General features: G+C 36.7%; 1 protein-coding gene across 20 annotated transcripts in view; it reads left to right on the top strand.

Annotated features, from left to right (window-relative positions):
- The window catches only part of LOC129359565 (neurexin-1a), a 245,119-nt gene that overhangs the window by 140,225 nt on the left and 82,035 nt on the right, over positions 1-22,859 (top strand). For all 20 annotated transcript variants that reach the window (XM_055029224.1, XM_055029228.1, XM_055029225.1 and 17 more), the window contains one exon: positions 14,246-14,427. In XM_055029224.1, the coding sequence (XP_054885199.1) occupies positions 14,246-14,427 (182 nt within the window). The remainder of the gene's footprint in view (positions 1-14,245; positions 14,428-22,859) is intronic.

Below are 22,859 nucleotides of genomic sequence, written 5' to 3'. Positions count from 1 at the left end.
TTTTCATTCGTACTATATAAGAGGACAGGATCTGTGAAAGACTGATGCTGCTGTTGTGCACAACAACGGAAGCTAAGGAAACAGCTCAGGTAGCTCCCTGCAGTCCCTTCATGTCGACTCTGTAAATGCATTGATGATTCTCAAGGGAGGATCACATGAGAAAAGGAAATATAAATAAATATTTGGGTATAAGAACAGAGATCAAGAATGCAAAAAGCCCATGTTATTTTATCTAATCTGGATTGAGTTCAGTCAGCCCAGAGAAGCCTCAATCTCTGTCATTATAATGAGGTGTCAGCTATCTCTCTGCCAGTAGAGCTTTTATGCGCATTGCATCGTTTAAGTTCACTACTCAAACAATGAGCAGCAATACACCAAATCATTTTTCATCTCTATGATCACTTCGAATTATTGTCACAAGCAAATGTAAAAGAGGACATTTCAGGGAATGTGCAGAAAAGCACACAGGAAAAAGACTCATCTCTATGCATCATCATGTTATTGTCCAGAAGTATAAATCGATTATGAAGAAAACTTATGACATTCAAACTTATGAATATAATTCCAATGATTTCTATCATTTTTTCTGACTAGCAAAGGGGGAAACTGGAGAAGCACAAGATGAGATTTTTCGTTTTCAAACCCTCACAGCCTGATAAACATAGCCTCTGGGGAGGATGGCTTTTTCTGCAAGGAACCTGGAAGAGGACTAGCATAAATGATCACCATCTTTCCCCCAATCAATAACATACTTTTACTTAAATTTCACATATTTGTTTCAGAGAACAAAGAACTACTGTAATTATGGTGTAATTACTTTCGATGTACAAATTATTGCCAAGTTACTTTAAGCAATTTCGAAAGTAATATTAATATTACTCTTAATAATTATATTAATAATATTAAATTTACACTTTCATTAAATTCAATAAAAGTACAAAAAAGATTGTCTTGATTTACAATTTAAGACATAAACATGTTATAGTTGGCTTAATTAATTTATGTATTCTGCAGTTTCCATTTGTTCACCTGCTGCAGCGTGAGCAACAAAGAAAGCCCCTCCCATCCCCACCTATCCGCTCTTAATAGGATTGTGTGGGATTTCACCTTCCTCATTGCTCCTTCTATCTCCTACAGCCTCAGGCCTGCTGGCACAGCCTGATAAAAAAAAAAAAAAAAAAAAAAAACATCCCTGCCTAACACCTAAGTGCAAGCTAATATTAGTATTTATTTTGCAACACTGCTTAAAAATACAATGTAAACCCACGCACAGTTTTTTCTCTCTCTCTGTTTATATATTTGTTTGTTGGGAGATTTGTAGCATCACTTTGTGGCAGAGGACGGTTTTGGGTCTTATGGCACTCCCACATCGCCTCCTGGTAAGGGGAGGCTTCACTCTATATAAATTATAAAGGTGGAAGCTATGCCACACAAGACTCCCTATCACACAATAATGCCGGCAGAGTTTTCTGATTATTTTTTTTTCGTCTGAATCTTATCCAAATTAATTGTGGAGTACGATTTCCATAAGATATTCATCTAATTAAATAATATTCCACCATTTAGTGAGCTTACTTGCAAAGTGAGGATAGTCAGCAATGAAGCAAAGCGGATGTTTAATCCTGCAATTAATGCCAGGACGGACTTGTTGTACCCCAGGGTATAGCTTACATAAACAAAAAACACATTCTACAGTGCCATTCATAGGCAACAAAGTTAGCACATATATTTGCATGTGAAATGTGTTTTGTGGTTTAACAAAGTTTATGGATCAATTTTATAGTCTTTTATTCCTTTCTTTTCAAGTGTGTGCAACCCTTTTATCGCTAACATCGTTGGTGATCCAATAACTATTTTAGTGATCAAATAGGTAAATTGTAGGCAACCCTGCAGCTAGATCTATAGGAATACTTCCACCACACCGGTTGTACAATGGTATCCAAAAGATTTTATATTCCTTTAATTATTCCTATAGATATTTTGTTTGATAAACCAACATAATGCAAAAATTTGGAGAGGTCTGAACTTTTGCAAGGCACAGTAATTATTAAAATGTTTATACTTCACATCATTACTCCAAGGCAAATAATGTTTGGCTTTAAAAATTAGAAGAACAATGGACAATGGGTTCTATCTGTTGTTCTTCCTTTAAATGCAATTAGAGAAAAGCACATGGATTAGGTCATTAAAAAGCAGCCCACCTGTGGCACAGACATTGTGTAGCAGCTCGGGTGTAGAGTAAATTGTGTGTGATTTGCATTGTGCTCAGTAAAGCACTACAGCCCTGTTCTGTCTGAAAACAGGTTCTTTGAGCTGCACATAGTGATGGGCAGCAGGAGTTGTCTCTTGTCTCAGATCAGAGCTGCGGCCATTAGCGTTTTGGGTTTTCTGCCTCACTTCCACTGTAATTATCCAGCACTTGTCTTTTTTTAGTAATCAGGACTGGAGTCTCACTCCACATCTGCTGACTCCCTAATGAAAAAGAACAACTTGCAGAGACCATTTGGAGGCTGTGATGTTTGGAACATGCCCGCACACAGACATGCTGAAAACAAAATAACGAACTGATGATTCATGTCACATAATCAGTCGAATGGGCTGTGTTTGATTTGTTTCTTTAAGTCCTGCTTTGACTTGTTTTTTTTTTTTTTTTACTGTTATACAAATTAAACACTGTGAAAATAAAATCTAATCAACAAACTGCTGGCAAACAAAATAACTGACCTCAACCAAAAAGAAAGGAAGCATTGTGTCTGTGGAGTAAATGAGGCAAGTGATGATGAGAGAGTAAATTAGAAGCTGTCGATACTGTGAGACACTTTTATCAGAGCCAAGGCTGTTGGCGAGGGAGGCAGATATGCAGCTGGTCAGGGTAACAAAGGCCCCGTTTGGTGTATTGCTCCATTAAGACACTGGGTCTTGTCAACTCTGCCTGGATGATGCCCCATTCTGCTCCACAAGGCATAGACTCATGTATCACTTCGAATTGAAGGGGGAGCAGAGGGAAGGTGCAAAAGGGTGAGATCTAAACCGCTCGACTGAGCATCCGTGGCGTAATGTTACCAGCCCAGGGGGTGGAACTTTACCTCAACCATGAATTGATGGTCTCCTGCCATGAAGAATGAGGGTGGTGGCTCCAGCTGCCCAGGGGCCCCCTCATGATGAGGTGAAAGCTTATCTCTTCAGAGCAGTAAGACGTGCTGTTGCAGTACAGTTCAGGGGCAGATGTTTTCATTCACAATGTATATCAGATACAAACAGTTTAGTCTCACCAAAAGGATGAGAGTCTATCTATATAATACCAGAGTGTTGCATGTATGTGGAGAGTGGTATTTGTAGCTGTCCGTCCACGTCCTGGAAAGGATAAATGGGTAAAGGTAATAAACAGATGGGTGAATTGTTTTCTTTTTCACTTTACAAATTTCACTCCTTTGTGATGTTTGAAGAAAGGTTTTATAGTAGTAATGTTACAGAATCTGAAATGCTTGAAGGTGTATTACTTTTGTAAGGGACTTGCATCATGTTTACAAATTATTACACACTTTTCAGTTCTCAAAACAAACCAAGCCTTGAATTTTGTTCTCTACAGAGAGACCGCTAAACAGCCACAATTAAATAAACACAAACTGACCCATCTTGTTGAATTTAATTAATGGGTACTTTTCATGAATAGTAAATTACACTGTAAAATTGAAATTATCTTAATAGATCGCAAAATTTGGTATACAATGACTTAGATATACTTCTGAAGACATTCATTTACATAACGGTTGGTATTTTAGGATCATGTTAGAAATGGCTTCAGAATCCAGAAAAGCCATTTTCACACATGGGCAACTTGACCCAATGTTTTCTTCTTTTTTTTCTTTTGCAGATGCTGTTGAGACAGGTACTGCAGATTTTGTGCTAGAGAATGGCTTTAACAGCATAAGGGGGGCAGATTGGGGGCTAAGATGTGTAAAAGGTGCCGAAGGGAGGACGTAATGTAAGAAGTATAAAGGTGAAATACAGTAACTGTTTCCTTTAAAGTTCACAAACAATAGCATGAGGATCCTTGATGACTGTTTTATGTGAGTATCAATACCAAGTTTATTTGTGTATGCAATATCCACAAGATACTGGAAAACAATATAGGATTTTGGACATAAATATGTGAAATGGCGCGTTTATGTACGCTTACCTATTCTTTGCTGTAAGTTTTCTTCTATGTTTATGCATCATCACACCTGGTAATCTTTGTTAGAAGTTTAAAGCTTGTGCTGCTGACATGCATTGTGTTCTTTGTGGATTGCAGCATTTCCTTTATAGGCTGAACAAAAGGGTTGTTTGGTTTTCTGTCTCTCATTCTGTTTACCAGGGTCTGTTGCTCCTATTATGTTGGGAGTCTGTGTCTTATACCCTCTAATAAGGATGACCAATCACAGGGGCAAGCAGCAGTGCCCCACTTTTTGGTCTCCACTTAATTTAATTACATCAAATTAGCACGGGTAGAAGAGAAGGGGCTGAGGGAGAGGATTAATCCTTTGCAGCCTGTATAGGCAGGTTTGACACTGTCAGCTGTCCTGTGTTGAATCAGTGCTTCATGATTGTCTTCATTAGAAAGGAGCTTAAGGCTCACAGGTCACTAGATATTGTTAAAACAATACTGTGGAAATAGGCTAATTAGAATATTTGCCTTCACTCTGGCCTGAAGAGCAGGGTTAACTACCTTTGAATCATTATTATTATTTTGCATAGAAGCATTTTTTAAATGTTTTTTTTTCTCTAGTGGTGCTTCCTTTCAAAGAAATTGGAAGTGAACATTTTATTTAGTACTGTCTAAGGTTAAAGCTTACATTTGCTCTTAAAGTAACACTAAAAAAATGAATGTTGAGGAACACTTGGGTTAAGGATTAGAATCATAATTCTGTCTCAAACAGATATTGAGGGATACATTTAAATACACCGATAGTTTTGATTTGCAGGTCATACTTGTTTTGTCTATGTTACCAATTCCTCCCATGATTTTCAGTTTTCCATTTTAACAGATCAATCAGCAGCATAAACCTCGAAGCACTGTTTTATGCTCAATAAAAAAAAAAAATCGAATTAAGGTTAGATTCATAGGCAAAATGGGGATAAGGTTAAAATTTTCTCATTTTCTTTTTAATTCACAACTACCACCTCTATCCAGTTATGGTAAAGTAACATGGTTCTCTGCCCAGGGTGCCACAATAAAATAACTAAACTCTAGTGGGTTTTCTACGACTTATTCCATACTCAATCAATGTTGAGTATGGAAGCAGCATAAGAAATATGAATCTGATTTACAGATTTAATTTTGGCTCAAAAATCAAAGTTCTAATTGGGACTAGTCTGTTACTGTCTTTTTGAAGAACATCTACAATAATAACCTTGATCACAGCTGGGTTGGATTATTATAGTTTCCATTATAATTATTTTAAGCACATTTCAAGACTGAAAAAATTAGTTTTGTAAAAACATCAACTGGCCAGAAAAGGTACGTTTGATGAATCTGTTGTGATGCCATCAAGTATGATGCCCAATAGTGTAGATTAGTCTTTTGCCTGAATTGGCTGAGTGAATCATAGTGGTCTTAATTTGTATTCATGCCAGTGTGTCCACATTCAGCATAAAGTACCACTGTGATGTTTAAGCTCTTCTTTCTACTGTTTTTTTGAATGTGAAAGTAAAAGGTTAGCCTCACCCTTCAGGTAAACCTGAAAGAATATATTACCTAAAAAGGTAAAATGAAATGACCTGGACTGTATCAAATCCTGTTTTTTTTTCTTCTTTTTATTTGCATTTAATATCAGGAGTAAGGCTATTAACAAATTTCAGCAAATAAAATATGCAGGTGTGCCAAAAAATATTGTTGGCTGTTGTTCACCTGAAAATAAATGGAAAAAAAAATAAAGTATGAAATGTACAAGTCTTGCTGAGCTTGCTGCTTAGTTTTAATGTAAATGTCTGTGGAAGAAGTAAGGCTTGTTGTGATTTTGGTGTCATATGTCAAAGGTTTGTTCGTGCATCAGTCTGCGATGAAACTTCTTTTTTCTTTTTTTTTTTTCCACGTGCCTGCTGGTTCTGTTCTGTCTATCCCATTATAAGAGAGGCAGTTGTTTTGCTGGGAGAGGATTAAGACAAGTCAACAATCCATAGTCTTTTTAGTCTCCCAAAGGGCTGCTCATACAGAACAGCTCTCCCCCCCATCCTTCCCACAATCAACGCTGCACAGCTAGGTAAAAATTGTTGAAAGCACCTCACTGTACCACAATGGAACAATGAACCAATATAGAAATAGAGATTGGATTTGGGGGTTGCCACTGGGATCTAATGGTATTCACTGTACTCTGCTCCTGTGGTATACCTCCCCTTTTGTCTATTTATTCTATGAAACAATATCGAAGAATGGTGATCCATGCTGTTGAATTTGTCTTTATTTTGTGTTACTATAAAAATAACTAGAATCTCTTAAGACAGAAACTAGAGACAACCATTTCCACAGGTAAATTAAATATTAAGTACAATCATTTTCTGAAACACACAATAAAATTGTTCCTCAAAGAAACACTAAATTTTCACTGTACTTACTGTTAGAAAACTGTCCTTCATTTAGGCTGGAAAGAAATAGGTCAGTTTAGGGCAAAAAACCTCTTTGTTAACCTTTGCTCTCCTGACAAAATCTGACAAAGACCAGATCATACCAGCCTCAATTGAAGGTGACAGAAATGTGAATAAATTACAAGATTCAAGCCATACTGCACCTTCCAATGTATTGTTTGAATTAAAACACAGAGCCAAAATGACATACAGGATAACAAAGGAACTTTTTCAATCTAATATTTTTAACATTTAACCTCTTTGACTCATGAATCTTAAATTTGGCTTTCTAAATATGACAAGTGCCCTTTTTCTGTCACTGGCAAATAGAGTGCATAGCTTTTTATAAATCACAGAGATGCACCTATCTGGGATTTCTTGGCTAATACCATCTTATATTTTACTTTAACATCTCACCTGCAAATATTGATTTTGTAAAAATCATGTTTTTTCTTAAGTTCCTTATCACAGAAAAAGTGAAACATGTGCTGCATATTCTTTGATAGTTAGTAGTCTTGAATCTAACACAAAATAAAGAAATTAAGAATTTCCCTATATATGCCCAAGTCATATATATGACGTGGGCATATATGAAGATCATAAGTTTCTAAATATCCTGTTATACTACAATTTTCCCCTTGCAGAAGATTAAAGGTTGATTCTATTCTATTCTATTCTATTCTATTCTATTCTATTCTGTTGGTGGTTGGTATGAGCATAGAACAAAACACATTTTTGTTTTTGATTTGATGCAATAAAAAAAGAGAGAAAATCATTTTAATTTTTATTTAGCCTGTTGACTACAGATCAAAGATATCACATTGAAATTAGACACTATAAATTGCTTTAAACAGATATGTTAATCAAAGTTAACACCAATCAGTCCCTGGCTGACTGATTGGTGTATCTTCACAAATAGATTTCACCACGCCTTAAATCAATATGTACTACATCACAAAGCTCATCCTAATTGATGAATTAACAATCATGTGGAAAAATCTGTTATTATGCTCAAGTTCCAAAAGTGTATTGAGCTGAATTTGTATTTTACCAAATGAATTCATTTTTGTGAGCTTAGGAGCTAAATGGAAGAAGAATTGAGCTTCAAGGACATAGCGGATATTGCAAAGGTACATAGATCGGATCATTCCTTTTTCAAGGTACAGTCACATTTGGCCAGGCCTAGAGTGAAAGAAATAAGCTATTTTTTCTTGCTTGAGGGAATTACATCAAAGTCAAATTGCCCTACATATTCACAAATGGATTGGTAAGTCTGGGATCTGTGCATGTGCACATTTTCTTGTGTAAAGTAGCCCAGAAATGTGGTTGCAGAGCATCACAGAGTACTGTTGTTATGGATTTGGAAGGTTGGGTGAAATAAGAAAAAGAAAAAAGAAAAGAAAAAAAAACAACACTGTAATTTCATGGCTTCTGTCCTGCTTCTTTAGAGCAGTAAAGTTCACAGCATGTTGCAAGAACACCACACATGCAGAGACAAGAACAACGTTGACAGAAATGTCACCTTGCCAACATAAAGTTCCACCGTGCACTGACAGCAGAATGCAATGCTTTTAGTTTGGGAAAATCCAGGGAGGCATCCTCTGTACAAGCAAGGGTGGGGGGGATCAGATTTACATCAGCAACTCTGGGTGAATAATAAGAAAATAGAGTGAAAATAATGGGAAGCTAAGCTTTGTTTGTGACAGTGACTGCTGCAGCTGAACTGACAATGGGAAATAACTCTTTGTAGCTGTAAATCAGCACATGTACTGCAGTTCAATTAAAGTCCTGTATATTGTTTCAATTAATAAAACACTTTAAGTACAGTGCAAAAGTATTTATTAATTCAAACAGAGAGCGACACTGAAGATGAACAAAAAAAGGTAAATGAAAGGAAAATAATACAGAATTTGTTTCTGCTTCCTATGCTAATTGGATTTTATATGACTCTCCATAAATTTAAACTAAACAGTAGTTATGTTGGAAATAATTATGATATGACACCTTAACTAGAGAAGATTTTATTTAGTAAACTATAAATGATATATACTTTCTGAATATTGCATACGAAGATATTCACCCACAACCACTTCTGGTGTTTATACAGAAGGGTCAGAGAAACAGAAAAATATGTAGTGATCAGCTGCTGTGTGGATGAAAATGCATCGTTGATGTCAGAGGTCATAGCAAAATGGGCAGACAGCTGAAAGGCAACAGTAGCTAAAAAAAAAAATCCCTCATTACATCCAAGGTACGAATACCATTTCTGAATAAAAATTTGAGCATTTGAGCAGACTGGTAACTGCAGCAAAAGACCACACCACATGCAACTTTTATCAGCTAGGAACAGGAAACTGAAGCTACAATTTGCACATTCACCAATGTACCAGACTGGAACAACGTTGTTGTATGAGATGTGATAGTAACAACAACATTCAGATAGTTAGGGTCAGCCTGATGCAAGCAACATGAAAGAATGGATCCATGCTGCCTTGTATCAGATGCTTAGATTGTCTAATAGTGTCGGGAATAATTTCTAAGTACACTTTGGCAATCTTGGTACCTAATGAGTATTATTTAAACACCACAGCTTAAAAGACAGACAGAAAGCTGGGTTGATATTTAAGTGCTATATATATGTATTGAGAGGTTGAGGGTTATTAGATGTCATTTATTTATCCTATGTAGCTGTTGAGAAGAACAGTTACATTCTCTGCTGTCTCCATATTTTATGATTTATGTCCAATACCTGTAGATAAGTTGCCATGTCTTCTGAAGGTTTTCCTATTTAGCAGTTCCCTCAACTACAGGCATAAAAATAATTAATATATATTAAAAAGGAATATGCTTTAGTCAAAAAAAAAAAAATCATTAATTACAGTGATCATGATTTTGTTTTGTTTTTTCTTGTCGATCTAGGAACATTGATAGGAAACAGCTCCTATCACACACCCAGATAAGGATGGTGTGTGATAGGACAATAGTGAACTCATAAATCGTGCTAATGATTTCTCAGAAAACTGAAATGGAAATCCAATAGATATCATTAAGCCTCTTTAATTGTATACATCCCTCCGGGGCACGTAGGCCCGACATAATTTTAAATCGTGTTACTCTTAAAATAGTTTTATCCTTTGACATGGTTTAGCGATGCACAACTGTTATTCTTGGACTTCCTACAGACTTAATGAAATGATTTATGGAAGATTTGCATTGTTTTACCAAACCCCTCCACATACACTTGGAACAACATACAGGATGAGTCTGACACTTAGCTGTAAAACTCAGCATAGCTTTTGTTTTAACTACTGGCTTCCACAGACAACACTTAAGCATTGGCTACAACATTTTGGCATAAATTATCTTGAAGTTTAATTTAAAAACAAGACAAATAATCAAAGTTAACATTTAAACTCAGGACATTTTATTGCAAAATAAGAATCCAGGGTAATTTAACACATCTTAATTTCATGTATTAGTGCTGTTGTCATAGGTGGGTTTGATTTCTGAATTTGTTTTACTAAGGTTCTTTCTATGTAAAGATATCCAACGAAAAGTTAATCATAACATGAAAACGGACACAGCTGAAAAACGGCTTTGAAAGGCAGTTATCTATAATCTTTCATCTATGAGATTTCTCTCAAGAGACTTGTGGAAATGATCAAAAATTAATTTCAAAAAGCAATCCTATATTCCACATCTCGGATGATCTATTTTTGCACAGCCAGTCATTACGGGAATCTGTGGCGGCAGATAGAAAGACGACGCAAGTGTTAGGTGCTGTCAGAAAACAGATCTATAATGTCATTTCTCCTTTTCACATTTCCATCACAACTATGTAATTATGATTGGATTCCTCCCTAGTTTCTCGGCAGAGGTGGTAATATGAAGCGCATTGTGATGGCTTTTCTGGAGGTTAGAGGAAAGACAGTCTGCAAGCCTGACACTGGCATGAGAGACACTGTCAAACGCACTCATTTTATATTCTCCTTCTCCCATAGCTGCATTATGGCATAGACTCTGCATGTTTGTTTCTCACACCTACTTAATTATATAATGCATAGCATGTCTAGTCTATTTGCTTCTACCATAAATAGATTTAAACAATAAAACATAAACACCAAGAGCGCTCAAACAAGCAGTCCATGTTTGCTTCTCAGCTGTCTAATATCCCACACACCTCTTAGGCAAAATGCACGAAAACTCCTAGGATAGTGCTACATTTTTAATGAAAGCAGAGTGTTTGATCTGCCAATGTTTGTCTTCTTTGATGTGAACTGACACAGCAGTGAGCGGCCAGATCTCAGTGTAGTCCAACATGAGGACAGATTAATTCATTATCCTTTAACAGGGGAGGCTTGTGGTTAAGGAGTTCATCCTGAAGGCAGAATCTAAAATAGGTAACACCTTCCAATGCATTCAGTCATGGCTTCTCTCCCCTGTAGCTTGTCTGTGAAAATACAAACCTTGAGCTCACGATTCACATTCTTTGCAATACAAACACAAATGTTTTACTGAGATTTCCTATGACAGACTACCAAAAATGGACACTTTATTGTAAGTTTAGTAAATGTTGCATGATGTATTTATTTTTACAAATTAAAATCTGAAAATGTGATATTCATTCAATCTCTGACTTAAAACCTAGTGCACTAATGTCAGTCTAAATTCACAGAATTAGTCAGAAGGGCCAATATGTTTATTTCTTAATGTGAGAATAAATACCAGCTACATGTATATATTCTGAAGGTATCTGAGGACATTAGTGAATAAAACCGCATAACAAGGACCAAGAAAACCCAACTGGCAAGGATCAGAAAAGATTATGGATAATTAAAGCAATATTGGGTAATAAAACAATACTCTGAGATCTGAACATTTGGCAAAGCACAGATCAAACTCTCTTATAAAAATGGAAATACTACACCACAAGTGGAAACCTACCAAGATGTAAGAGTCCACCTAAATTGACAGGCCAGAATAGGCAAGCATACAATAAACCAGCAGCCCTCATGAGGCTCATTTAGCTCTGGAGCAGCTGGAGAGATCCGCACAGGGAAAATTTTGAAAACTATTCATCAATATCTTTTCACTTTGAAATTATGCATTACTATAAATATATTTAATGAATGCATAAAATAAAATGCATTAGCAATTTTGCAAGGCATTTTTATGAATGTAAGGGGTGCAAAATATGTCAGAAAATTATAGTAAATTCAATTTCATAGATCATGTATTGTGGAGATAGCTATGCTAAATGACACTATTTTATATTATTTACTATTGCCTGTAGCTTATTGTTTTGCTCATTATTATTTATCCATCTAATTTTTAATAATTAGACAGGTGGCGAATGGGGAATAAACTGGAACTCTCTTTAAATTATAGTGGTAAATAAACAGGCAAGAATTTCCAGGATGCTTCTGTATCTAATGACTACAACAGATCCATATCAGGCCAACTGTCCCAGGAGATGATGCAAATAACAAAAATACAGCCAGGGTATAATTACTCTGCACCAGTTGAGTCACATTGGTGAGTGCGGTGAATTTGTGCCACTGCACGTATGTGTAGGTGTGCTTTAGCAATGTAGCTTAATCCCCACGACTCTCTATTAGTCTTAGGCTTTCCTGGATTTTGTGCAGTTTTACCACATATTGGCAGCCCTATTATTTGCACTTAGTGAACCAGTTTTGGAAACGTTTAGTAGTTAGCTTCAATCCTGTTCACCTGATGGGCCTTGACATGAGCATCTTGCAATTAACCTATTTTCTATAATGATCTCTACTAAGGTCCATTGAAATGGGTAATCACTACTTTAGTGTCTACTAACAGTAAATAGGATGTCAGTAGGATAAAGTGGGTGTCAAAGCATATGAATAGACTGAGCAGGAAATAGATGCTTAAGGGTGCAGTGATTTCCAACACTGACATAGTCCAAAAGCACTTAATTATAATGAGGCGGAGCACGGAGCAAGTGTTAGATGGCTTGGGGAAAATTTAAGAGATAGTGACAACAGTCCAGCGCTGACTGCATGAATTGGAGATCACTCTGAGTTGGGTCCAACATCAGATCTGCATTAGTGAAACAAGAAGAGTTTTCAACTGTAGCCACCAGACTTTGTGGGAAATAAACGATGCCTGTCTTGCAAATATATCAAGCATAATGTATTTTTCCTCTGTTGATGTCATCAAGCTCCTCAGAGCCATATCCATTAGGAGAACAAAAGTGCTTACAGTATTATCATCATTAGGGGTTTAGAACTTTGAGTTATGCTTTATGAAAAACACAAAATCCTGCAATAGATCTGAACGTCTTAACTTAATTTCATAATCATGTTAATGTTATTCAATGATGCTGTTCTTTGTACCTCATGGGCATGAGTGTCTGTTTAATCAAATAAGAGAAATAATGGAGTAGAAATGAAAAGAAGCTTCAAAGCAGAGTGGAGCACTGTGGAAACTCTTAGAAACAGATGCAGAAACATATAAATAAATTGTATTGATAATTTTATATCCTTGTGAATCAGTTTACAAGAAAATATTGAAATTACAGTCAAGATGATTTATAATCTATTGTTCCAGCAAAGGCTGTTTAACTCCTTGCTTCTATGAATATTAATACAGTCTTACTGTCTCGCAGTTTTTCTCCCTGGCTCTAACGCACATGTAGACATACAGCATACCAGCACAACTCCTTGTCTAATTTTTCAGGAAGATAGCTGTTTTTATGCTAATCTGACAGCTGCGTTCATTTTCAGCCTTTCTCACAGGCGCTCATTTCCCAATCTCACATCCCTTCATTCTTAGTTGTGCACACACAGACACACTTTTTCTCACAGCCACAAAGCAAAAATGGAGTAAAACACAATCATGATCCTTAAACATGAAACATGACACCGCAGTAAAAGATGAATTTGGCTGGGTGTTTTTTGGCATCGTCTTGACTGGGGTCACTGTCTCACTCTGAAGAAGTGCTTTCTTACTTAATAGCTGGGTTATTAGAACCGCTCTCCCATCTACCAGGTCATGCTTTAACCTTTCGTAGAGGAGCTTAGGACATTGACATGATTCAGCGAGACAGGAAATAGCTGGTGTGGAGGATACAAGCAGGGCATAATTGGCCCTCTCAGTCAATAACGCCGCTGTGTTCTTTGAGATCGCTAATGAAGCACAAGAGATGAGGAGGTGCCCATTTGGTATGCTGGTCTCCCAGACACCTGGGACACCACTAAAAATTTGCAAGTGCTTGCTCGTGTCTCATCAGTGCAGAGGTGAAACAGGCAGCGGCTGTAAAGCTGAGTAATTGCCTGGCATTATGAGGTAAGCGGCACCTCTACCTGCATTTCACACATTTTTAGCTGGATTTTCTTCTACTCATGAATTGACATGAGTGTACTTAAACTCTCAGATGGAGCTGAGAGCAGTTCAAGAGTGATATGTTGCTCGGTGCTCTGCAAAGTCATTACTCAGCACAATAAAACGCTCAGACTGACGGTTCTCTGCGCACATGGAGCTGAGGCTGGCTTTGCTGTGTTAATAATGGTTTCCTGTTGACAACCGGCAGAGCCTGCTGGGTGTGCAGTCGTTGTTTCCGTTATTAAAATGTTTGCTTCTTTTCCCCCCGTCTTTTATCTTGCAGCGGGAACAACGTATATATTTGGCCGAGATGGTGGACTGATCACCTACACATGGCCCCCAAATGACCGACCCAGCACAAGGGCGGACCGACTCGCCATTGGGTTCAGCACACACCTGAAGGATGCTGTCTTGGTGAGGGTGGATAGCTCCTCTGGACTCGGAGACTTTTTGAAGCTTCACATTGTAAGTCACAATATCATTCATTCAGATGCTTTAAGGTTCAACATAACTTTTTCTGCTGGAAGTAAATGTTGCTTCATATATCCGTGGCCTGGTTAGGATTCAAAATCAAGGCTCACTATTTACTTGTGGTCAGTCACATCAGATTAAACCACACATGATTGTGACACTGTTGAGACATGGATTCTGTTCATTATTTTTGATTAACTTGGAACTTAAGCTTGTCACAATGAAACATGGGAAAAAAATGTTCTGAACAATGTGTCACTGAAGCATGCAAATAAGACATTATGTTGCCAACAATATTTACACACTTGCCTTGCCATATATAAGAACCTTACAGGCATCCTATAACTTCATTGCATAGATTGAGGGGCTCACACTTTGAAACTTAAGCTGCTTCACATCTCCTGGCAAGGCAGGCCATTACGCTAAGGAGTTTCTTTTTGAAGAATATTTGTGATTTCAACTTTTGATTTTGGACAAAAAGCCCTGGGTCGCAGTCACCTTGTACTTGACCTTAATGGTGCACCTCCAGATTGAAGTCGAGGCTTTTTTTCAGCCAGTCAAGGTCCTCCAAATGAAATTTTCTCATATATGTCTGTATTAACCTTGATTTGTGCGTTGGGGTGCAATCATGATGCACCATTTGCAAACTGTTCTTATGCAGCTGGAATGACATTTTTTACTAAAATGGCTCTGCATGCTGCACATACAGCAGTTTTCATTCTCTGGATTTTATTGCACCATTTTATGTAAGATTAGGATGCAGCTGCTTGGCCATGAAACTCTCTAAATTTTTCTTGAGATAATTTCAGGCCCACAGTAGAACTACTGCTATTAACTATTCAAATAGTTGATGCTTTTTGCACACCATGTATCACTCACTACATATGCTGTCTGTGATTTTAGTTGGCTTACTACTCTGAGGTTAAAATGTTATTGTATGTCGAAAGCATTTTACGATTAAACTTAATGCACAGTGGGCTCCCTATTGTCGTACTTGTATTCAGTGAACTGCTGATAGTGACTTCATCATTTGCAGAAGCAGTCTGTATGCCTAGCTGTTTAATATTATATTAAGTGACTGAGACATCTGACTTTGCTTATTTGGTAGTTGCTTCTCAATGTTTTTTCTGGCTTATCTGTAATGGCTTTTACCTTTGTACATCAGGAACTAGGAGAAATTGTGCTGTCATAAGGGACAGGTTTCATGAATTGCTTCTGTGACCAGGACATAATTCTGCAAGCTGCCCCATGACCTGCCTCTGTCTGCAGCACCTAATAACTGACAGTAAAACGTGATAGCCTGGAGAATACAAGAACACTCAAACACACAGTGAACACAGGCTTCAGGCCAGAACACGTACAAATACCAAACGTGTCTTGAAGTTTTGGAGCATAATTCAGCTGCCCAAGCCTTGAGATGTTGTGATGTAAGCAGACTTTTCCTGAGGAAACAGACCAGCTGTGATGCATGTCTTCTTCAAACACTTCTCTGCCCCCGTCTTGGTTTAATGGCCAAGTAATTTTCAAACCTACAGTGTATGAAACCTATTTGATGCATATGAGTTATGACAACTAAAAAGGGAGCACACAAGATCTTCATAACAACAAAAATTGCAATCTGGTTGTAAAAGGACAGATGTGTTTATACAGATGTGCAAATGCTCATTTACCAACCTTATGCATCCTGCTTCTTTCTGGGCTCCATTCCTCCTGCTTAGAAAATACCCGAAACAAAGATGGAACATAAGAGATTTCCCTTGTGGACTGCTTTAATGTGCTGAATGAGAAATGTTTTCTTGAAAGATATGCAGAGTTAAGCCAAGTTTTCTTTTTTTTAAATTACTGAACAGGGTTTTATTTTGAATTGCATATCTGTTAAACGTGTAGACAAATAGATTGTTTTGTAAGGTTTGCAAGATGATTTTTATAGCATCGTATGTGTTATCAGATTCATTATTTCCCCCAAAGCAACTGCTATAGGTCAGGCACAAGAACTGCAAAGAAAAGAGAAGTTAAGGAGCTTTTCTATATATTCATAATAAGGCAGAAAGATCATGCAACTTAAGGCAAATGTACACATAGCCTTGTTGATAAAATAAATACCAAGCCATTGACATTTTACACAGAAAAAATGTTGATAAGGCATGTTCTTATAGCAGGGGCAGTGGGTTGTGAGAATCCTCTTTCCTCTCGCATCAGCAGTCACTCTGAATCATCTTTTTATTTATTTATTTTTGCACATTAATCCAAGGGCTTTGTGCAATGTTGAATTTCATTAGAAAATAAGAAAACAATGAGGGGAAAAGAATTTAAAAAGAAGAGTGTGAGAAAGGGTAGGTGCATTTAAAGGTCTATTGATTTATTTAGTTGTCTGTGAGAGGTTATTAGAAAAATAAATAAACAGCATTATTTATTCGGGGTTGTGATGCAGCTTAAGGATGCATTTTTAAAATGCAAGTTTAGCCTAAAAATCTGAAATGACATTACATCAAATTAATAATGACAATGTTACAATGAACTTCTTACTTTTGTGTTACTATCGCTTGAAAAAATTGCAGAGAATTGAATCTCAAAATCTTATGAAACTGAAATATGTATGATACACACCCTCCAGAAATAATTTTTTCGCTTCTGTAATCTCCTCATTAATTACACAAGAAAGGACGTTTTTTATTGCACTCTATTAAATGCAATGAGCTGTGCAAAATTGCCACTTTGATGTGTTTCTTATGGAAGAAAAGCAGCACTTCACATCAGTAGTCACCTAAAAAAATAATTTCCAGCAAAACGTACCATTAGTAGTATAAACTAATAACAATACATTGACTGTGTGGCCTAATTTCCCATAAAACTGTTCTGGGATCCCAGTAATTTTAATGTATTAACAACATGGCAGACTTGATTTCCATTAATGGACCTATATAAAATTATTTCTGAAGTAGCGCACTCTACAGCTAATACATGTTTAAAGCTGATTCTCATTCATTTCCATCCCATTCCTTTCAGTCACCTCAGCACTAGGTAGAAAAATCTTAGAAGTAGTGTATCTAGCTGCTGGAGATGGGATTAACCAAAAATTTAATATTTACCTCCCTTCTCTTGCTCAATCTTCTACATTTCCCTCCCCCTGCGCCCTGCCTAATCTCCCACTCCCATTTCCAATGACAAGAAATCCAGCAGGGCTTGAAGGACGCCATCTCAGCTCATATTTTAGGTGGAAATCTTCTGTGTAATACAACGAGACTATGATTTAAACATATCACAAAGATGTGGTGATTCTTCCCCTACACCTTCCTTTTCCAATAGCAGATAAAGACAATAGCTGTGAAGTCAGCCAGGCCTCAAATGTGCAACAATTCTCAGGCTTATTACTGTAGCACACATGCCAAGAAAAGAATTAGGTTCACAATAATCTTTCTGTGGTTTTCCCAAATATATTGATTTTCCACATTACTATACAGGTTTATCTAAGGTGAAACTTATTCATTAGGTTTCTAGTATCTATGCCCAACTTGGTTATAATCCTGGTCTGTACTTGATAGCATGCCCCAGTGAAGTATATATACATAATTAATTGCACTAGATATGAACATCAAGCCTGGGAAAATATTCCCAGTGACAGTATTGCAAAATATGAAATTATGGATGTAATGATCCTTGGTGTGTCAGTGCAGAGAAATCCATGAGATAAATTAGAGAACTTTTGCTGATGTGTGAAGTAGCATGCTAAAACACTTTATGATTGTTAAATTCCACTAAATACAAGTGCATCTCAATAAATTGCAATATGATTGAAAGGTTAATTCATTAAAGTAAATTTAAAAAGTGAAACTCATGCATTATCTAGATTTATTACACTTAGAGTGTGCATCTATTTGCCTTAAATCTAATGAATATGTCTTACAGTTAATGAAAAAAATATTTTTTTAGAAGAGTATTACATAAGTCTACTTAAAAAATATAGAAAGTTTGTGCTATGCCCATCCTAAAGCTGACAGTCATGAGGAAAACTGTGGACTTGATGATAGATTTTAGACGGCATGTCAACTACAGCCAGTTTAAAGAGCTGACCTGAAACCTGTTTTACAGATGGCTGATGAAGGAAAGTTAAGTGAAAGAAAAAATGCATAAGCAGGAAGAATAGGAGAAAAAGGAATGGGCTGCTACTCAGTGATATGAAGTCCTGCTTGGAAATTTTGCATTTAATTTCTAACTCAAAGTGACATCATACGGAAGAAAAGAGAGAGGCAGAAAAGTCAAGTTGATTACCATTGTGAAGTTTTCACATTCAGAGATGATTTCATAGTCATGTCATCTGCTGGTGGTGGACCACGACATTTCCTCAAGTAAGTTCAACAATATACCAGAAAGCTTTGGAGCATTTTATGATTCTCTTTGCTAACAAGATCTACATGGATTTTAATTTAGTTTTCAATCTACACTGCTTAAAGTATCAATATGTGCTTGATTGTCCTCCAAACTGGCCTGACCTGAACACCATTGAAAAACTTTGGTTAATTGTTAATAGAAAGATGAAAGACATGAGACCCAACAGTGCAGATGAACTGAGGGCTGTTATTACAGCGGCTTCCTTAACACCTCAGCAGAGCCACAGACTGATTGCCTCCCTGCCATGTTGGACTGATGCAGTAATTCATGCAAAAGGAATCCCGAATAAATAATGACTACATTTACAACACAGCACTTACACACACTTCTAAGTAGGGTGACATTTCTGTATTAAAAATATCTATTTTAATTGGGCGTATAAAAAATACTTTTCTGAGAAATTAAATTTGGGGCTGTTAATGCCTACTACCTATAATAAAATAATCTCTTCAAAAGATAACTTATTCATCTATATATAAGTTTTACTTTTTGAAGACCCTTGCATGGATTTTTTTTTTTTTTATTACCTGGTAACTTTTTGTGATGTGTTTTCATGGTGCTTGAGTATCAATATCAATATTCACATTACAACAATGCAACCTTAGCCCTTGGAAACCTATCTTTACATTTTTAAAGGGTCATTAAAAATATCCTTGTTTTCATCATTTCTTTTTCTCAATGAGCATCACTGATTCTGACTGTCATAGAGCCTGCTTGAGAAACTGCGCTTGTTTTGTGTTGGCACTCAAGCTTTGTATGGGGGAAGGAGACAATTCTGAGTCTTTTCTTCCTTCCTTACCCCTAATTATGTGCATTCCTTTAAAAACACAAGCAATGAAGGGACACTAGCTAAGACAGCAGTGCTGTGAAGTTAATTTATTCCATACAGTAGAAAGGATAGTGGAGAAAATAATGACTTGGTGGTGCATTGCTCCCTTTGGTCTCCCTTTAGCTGACTACCAGAAAGGAGCGTCTTCCTCAGATGGAAGACACCTTTAATTGCAGTTTCAACTCTTGCTTTCTACCCTATTAATCATGTAAAATGCCTCGAGAAAAGAGAAGACTACAGTCATACTTTGAACATCTTCGCTGTCTAGTGAGAAATGTCATACTTTTACCATTCACCTGTTGTACAGAAACCTATTCTCAGCCGTGTGCTTCATTGAGTGAATACAGCACAGTCTACTTTGTGCTAGGAGAGGTTACCTAGGAGAGGTAACAACCTGCAGGTCTCAAAAGACAACCAGTGGCACGCTATCCCCAATACTCTTATTAAAGCACATGCTCTGGGAGGATATTTCATTCTAATCCTCTACCCCTGTTAAGGTCACTAATTACCTATCTGGTTTGCACTCCACACAGACAAGGAACAGACTTGCATGTGATGCCCAAAGGAACAACTCTTGTGCAAATCACTATGTAGTTAAGTCACAATGATGAGTGTTAATAAAAACTTAGTCTGAAACTTGATCCTGTTTAGAATTAGTGATTTCCAGCAGGATTTGTGATTTTTCTGTTGTTTTGGGGGTATTTTTGCTGTATGTGAACAATTGTCACCTACTGGTTTGAATCTGTATCTTTTCCTCACATCACATATGCTGCTGTTGCCATAGTAACTATCAGAGTACAGAACTGGACTCAGTATCATGGAGATGGTATGCATTTTAAGCAGATTGCATATGACACACTTCAGTTGCGAGAGCATGTTATTGCCAATTGGAAAATGTAAACCCACATCTGCATTCAAGTTGTTGAAAAGTCAACACAAAGTGGAAAAAAAAGTAGCAGAAAATGAAGAGAAATTGGTTTCCACTTCTTCACAATGCTGCTAAGATTAAGAAACGTAAAATTTTATGCTAAAAATTTAAACACCTAGATTTTTTGTTTTCTGAACCACATTCAGAAATAGATTGCAATAAAAACAAGCATATGAAAAACACAGCCATCAAATGCAGCAGATGGGAACAGTTTGAAGCTGTTTTTATGTAATTTTCATTTCTTTAGCCAAAAACTCAGCAGATGCAAATGAGTGATATAGTGAAAATTAATTCTTGTGTTTAAGAGAAAGCTTCTGATCTAGAGCTAAGGAGGCATTCCACAAACTATTAGAATAATTGTAACAGAGGGAAGTATTGTTTCTAAATCAATGTGTTGTTGCAGATTCAAAACAAGTTCTGTCATCTTACTGTAACAAAATGGAAAATTGTTTGCAAACCAGTCATTCCAGATTCAAAAAAAATGATCTGATGCTTAAAGTCTTTCTATTCTTCATCAACAGGCTCATAGTGATTGGATGTGCTCTGTCTGTTCATGTAAATATCCATATTGTGTGCTGAAGGCACATAGGCTTGGCTTGTGAGATAAACAGACTGTAATGTTGTTGAGCACAATATATAGAAATATAAGGCGTGCGCTGTCAAAAAATCATTACCAATGTTCTGACACAGAGTCATTATCATTATTAGATGATTATGTGCATCACACCCATAAGGAGAGAGGTGATTAAACATCCTTACTTTTCCTATTGTTTTACTCAATAGGAAAAGTGATTGGCTAATCAGATAAACAGATTCAGTCTTGTTCCTATATATGGTGCTGATGATAATTATGGCATTTTATTTGTGCCCTCTACCTTGCCATACAGTGAGATTAATGAGAGCAAGCAAATCCATGCGAAAAAGACAATAATTTGTCATGTGTATGTTTAAATCTAACACTCACTCAATACTTGCTCTTTGCTCATGCTCCACTCTGACATTACCTCCCCTCGTGGTGGTGCACCGCGTTCGCAGATTATTAAAGTGTGTGTAAGTAAACCAATCATAATCACCAACTCTATCTCTTTTTTGACACACTTCAAATTGAAACACTGAAAAAGCATAATGTATTAATAAAAGGCATTACATGCCACAGTAAATGTGCTGCTCGGGTGTCCTCTCTCTCCACAAACTATTAGAACAATTGGTTGCCACCTGCTTCCAGAAGCAGGTGGCAACAAGTCAACAGACAGGAAAGAAAAAGTTAGTGCATGGTGCAGCCAAATGTGCTGAATTAAGAGATTTTATGTTGCAGACGAGCCAAGGTCAGAGATGACATGGAACCAAACAGCAGGACTACAGCAAGTTAGCAAATACTGCCTACCTGGCTGTATTATTCCAAACTTGGAATATGGTGTGTTTGTGGGGTTTTTTTAATATTCTTAAGACACACAGAACATTAAGTGCAGCTTGGATAAACTGTTAATCTGCTGATGAATTAAAATCAATCAGTGCTGACTGACCAGAAAAGAACACATTTCTTCAGTGCAAAAATAAAACATTAGGAAAATGTTTTAAGATGTTTTTAGAGTGAAACGATATTTTAATATACAGACTGTCTTGTCCTGTTCTTTCATTAATATAGCTTCTTTACCAACTCAAGAGAAATAAAAATAACCAGTAATTCTCTTCCAGTGTTAAAGTCCTTTGATAGGTAGACTTTTATAGCATAGCTGTTCTTTAAAACTATGTATTCTTTGCAGAAGTGCTATAAATTTTTATCATTGTTGCTGTAAAGTAGCAGACAAGGACAGTGCCACTTGTAGTTGTGGAGTTGTAAAAGAGGGACAGCATAATGCTAGTCAGAGCAGGATTGAAGAGAAGGATGAAGAGATGGATGCAGAGGTACAGGAGATGCAGCTAGAACAGGAAGAGAAACAGAAGACACCATCATTTATTTATCGTCATGTTGATTTGATGAAAGTTGCCTTTTGTTTGGGGGCTTCATGATGTAAAATATCTGTACAGAGTTTGAGGTTCTTTTCATGCTATATATTTTTTGAGTTTTTTAAAAGCTGCTAATTTGATAGAATGTTGTAGTTTTAATTGAAGAAATGAAGTATTGCTATAATACATATATATTTTTTTATTTTAACAATTTGTCCAATGTCCAATTGGATAAAAGGCCTTTCCAGATCAAGCTCCTAGGCTGAATTTCAACCCCATCCCCTGTGTGTGAGATTTTTTGTGTGTTCGTTTTGTGCGTGTGTGTGCGTATGT

This window comes from Poeciliopsis prolifica, unplaced genomic scaffold (assembly GCF_027474105.1).
Source record: "Poeciliopsis prolifica strain line A6 unplaced genomic scaffold, Auburn_PproV2 SCAFFOLD005, whole genome shotgun sequence".
In the NCBI taxonomy this organism is placed as follows: Eukaryota; Metazoa; Chordata; class Actinopteri; order Cyprinodontiformes; family Poeciliidae; genus Poeciliopsis; species Poeciliopsis prolifica.
The sequence above is the reverse complement of the archived record's forward strand: the minus strand, read 5'-3'. Positions and strand labels throughout refer to the sequence as shown.